The 2,696-nt window shown below is 53.2% G+C and overlaps 1 protein-coding gene across 1 annotated transcript; it reads right to left on the bottom strand.

Annotated features, from left to right (window-relative positions):
- Nucleotides 1-210: 210 nt before the first annotated feature.
- On the bottom strand, nucleotides 211-2,147 carry LOC106817890 (zinc finger protein 709-like; the record flags this gene model as incomplete). Its single annotated transcript, XM_014822600.1, has 2 exons — nucleotides 211-2,100; nucleotide 2,147. Coding segments are annotated over 2 exons (1,629 nt in total), but the record flags the coding sequence as incomplete, so codon positions are not given.
- Between the last annotated feature and the right edge of the window lie 549 nt (nucleotides 2,148-2,696).

Here is a 2,696-nt window from a genome sequence, read left to right as displayed (position 1 = left end):
CCAAGAAGAACCGACACTGCATATCTACCTAAAATACCCCACAATGAATATCATACACACACGTAAAAATCCAAAACAAAACAAAATGCACAGGCAGATAGTCGATCGGTTCAGTACAGAAAACAAATGCATGCACGATTTTACATAGCTTCTGTATAACATTCATGCATATTATGTAGTATACGACAAGTGCATACGAGCGAACGCGCGATCCAACGTTTCAGCTATGTACAAATGACCTATGACCCGATGACGTCATAGGGCTCCAGTGCGTAACTACGAACTGCCTTATTAACTGTTTAATCGGTAGAAAGTCATTTACATCATCCCTGATTGCATGCACATCTCCTTTCAGCATTTCTTCTCTTATACAAGCCTGAGTGTACGTCACTGGAGTCTACTGGAGAGAGTGCATCCGTATCCACACGTTTAACGTCTGACGAATTAGCTGTTTAACCCGCAGAACCGTCCATCACATCACTCCCGATTGCTTGTACATGGCCTTTCTTTGGTGCGAGTGCGTGCGCGCGTGGCTCTGGAGATTCCCCAGCTGCGAACACCTGTACTCACATACATCGCACGCGTACGGTTTCTCTCCCGTGTGCGTGCGCGCGTGGCTCTGGAGACTCGCCGGCCGCGAACACCTGTACTCACATACATCGCACGCGTACGGTTTCTCTCCCGTGTGCGTGCGCGCGTGCCTTTTCAGGCTGTCGCGAGAGCAAGTCCTGTACTCGCATACATCGCACGCGTAAGGTTTCTCTCCCGTGTGCGTGAGAAAGTGCTTCTTGAGGCTGCTGGAGGTGGTGTAGGCAGAGCCGCATATGTCGCACGTGTACGGTTTCTCTCCCGTGTGCGTGAGCGCGTGTCTCTGGAGACTAGCCAGCTGAGAACTCCTGTACTCGCATACATCGCACGCATACGGTTTCTCTCCCGTGTGCGTTCGCATGTGCTTTTTCAGGCTGTCGCGAGAGCAAGTCGTGTACTCGCACGCGTCACACGCGTAAGGTTTCTCGCCCGTGTGCGTGAGAAGGTGCGTCTTGAGGCTGCTGGAGCAGGTGTAGGCGGAGCCGCATATGTCGCATGCGTACGGTTTCTCTCCGGTGTGCGTGCGCACGTGGATCTGGAGACTCGCCAGTTGAGAACTCCTGTACTCGCATACATCGCACGCGTACGGTTTCTCTCCCGTGTGCGTGCGTGCGTGCGCCTGTAAGCCACTGAGCTGAGAGCTCCGATGCCCACATGTCTCACACGCGTACGGTTTCTCTCCCGTGTGCGTTCGCATGTGCTTTTTCAGGCTGCTGTGGTAGCAAGTCCTGTACTCGCACGCATCACACGCGTAAGGTTTCTCGCCCGTGTGCGTGAGAAAGTGCATCTTGAGGTTCCTGGAGGTGGCGTAGGCGGAGCCGCATATGTCGCACGAGTACGGTTTCTCTCGCGTGTGCGTTCGCATGTGCTTTTTCAGGCTGTCGCGAGAGTAAGTTCTATATTCGCACGCATCACACGCATAAGGTTTCTCGCCCGTGTGCGTGAGAAAGTGCGTCTTCAGGTTGCTGGAGCAGGTGTAGGCGGAGCCGCATATATCGCACGAGTACGGTTTCTCTCCCCTGTGCGTGAGAAAGTGCTTTTTGAGGTCGCTGGAGGTGGTGCAGGTGTAACCGCATATGTCGCACGCGTATGGTTTCTGGATCTGGAAACTCGCCATCTGAGAACTCCTGTACTCGCATACATGGTAAGCGTACGGTTTCTCTCCCGTGTGCGTGCGCACGTGGATCTGGAGACTCGCCAGCTGAGAACTCCTGTACTCGCATACATCGCACGCGTACGGTTTCTCTCCCGTGTGCGTGCGCGCGTGCGCCTGTAAGCCACTGAGCTGAGCGCTCCGATACCCGCATGTCTCACACACGTACGGTTTCTCTCCCGTGTGCGTTTGCATGTGAGTCTTCAGCTTGTAGCGGGAGCACGTACTGTACTCGCACACGTCACACGCGTACGGTTTCTCCCCCACTTCGCTCTGCACGTCTGAGCGAGGAGGAGCAGGAGGAGGAGCAGGAGAAGGAGGACGAGAAAGAGGAGCAGGAGGAGGAGAAGGAGGCGGAGAAAGAGAAGGACCAGGAGGAAGAGAAGAAGCAGGAGAAGAATGAACAGGAGAAGGACGACGAGGAAGAGGAGCAGGAGGAAGAGAAAGAGGAGGAGAGAAAGAAGCAGAAGGAAGGAGAGAAGGTTCCATCGAGCAGGCGGTGATCGAGATCTTGATTTCCCCCCGATGCAGGTTCCTCTCTCACTTTCCTCCCCGGTGCAGGTTCCTCTCACTTTACTCCCCGATGCAGTTTCCTCTCTCACTTTCCTTCCTGATGCAGGTTCCTCTCTCACTTTCCTCCCTCATGCAGGTTCCTCTCTCACTTTACTCCCCGATGCAAGTTCCTCTCTCTGTCGTCCGCTTTCCTGCGGACAAAAAATAGAGACCCCGGATAACTTCTCCTGCCTCACAAAGAGATGAAGTCAGATTCGTTTGCTGCAGGCATGGCACTAAAAATCACGAGTTATACTTAATAGAACAGGACTACACAACGAAGAGTGAATTTTTCAAAATGTTAGTGCGTCGCAGGTTTTTTAGAGTATAGATACACGTGAACTCGATGGAGTCATGTGACCAAATCACCATGGCAACGGCGACATTACACCCACACATTTCT

This window comes from Priapulus caudatus, unplaced genomic scaffold, assembly GCF_000485595.1.
Source record: "Priapulus caudatus unplaced genomic scaffold, Priapulus_caudatus-5.0.1 Scaffold1911, whole genome shotgun sequence".
In the NCBI taxonomy this organism is placed as follows: Eukaryota; Metazoa; Priapulida; class Priapulimorpha; order Priapulimorphida; family Priapulidae; genus Priapulus; species Priapulus caudatus.
Note: the sequence above shows the minus strand (reverse complement) of the source record. Positions and strands in the feature narration are given on the sequence as shown.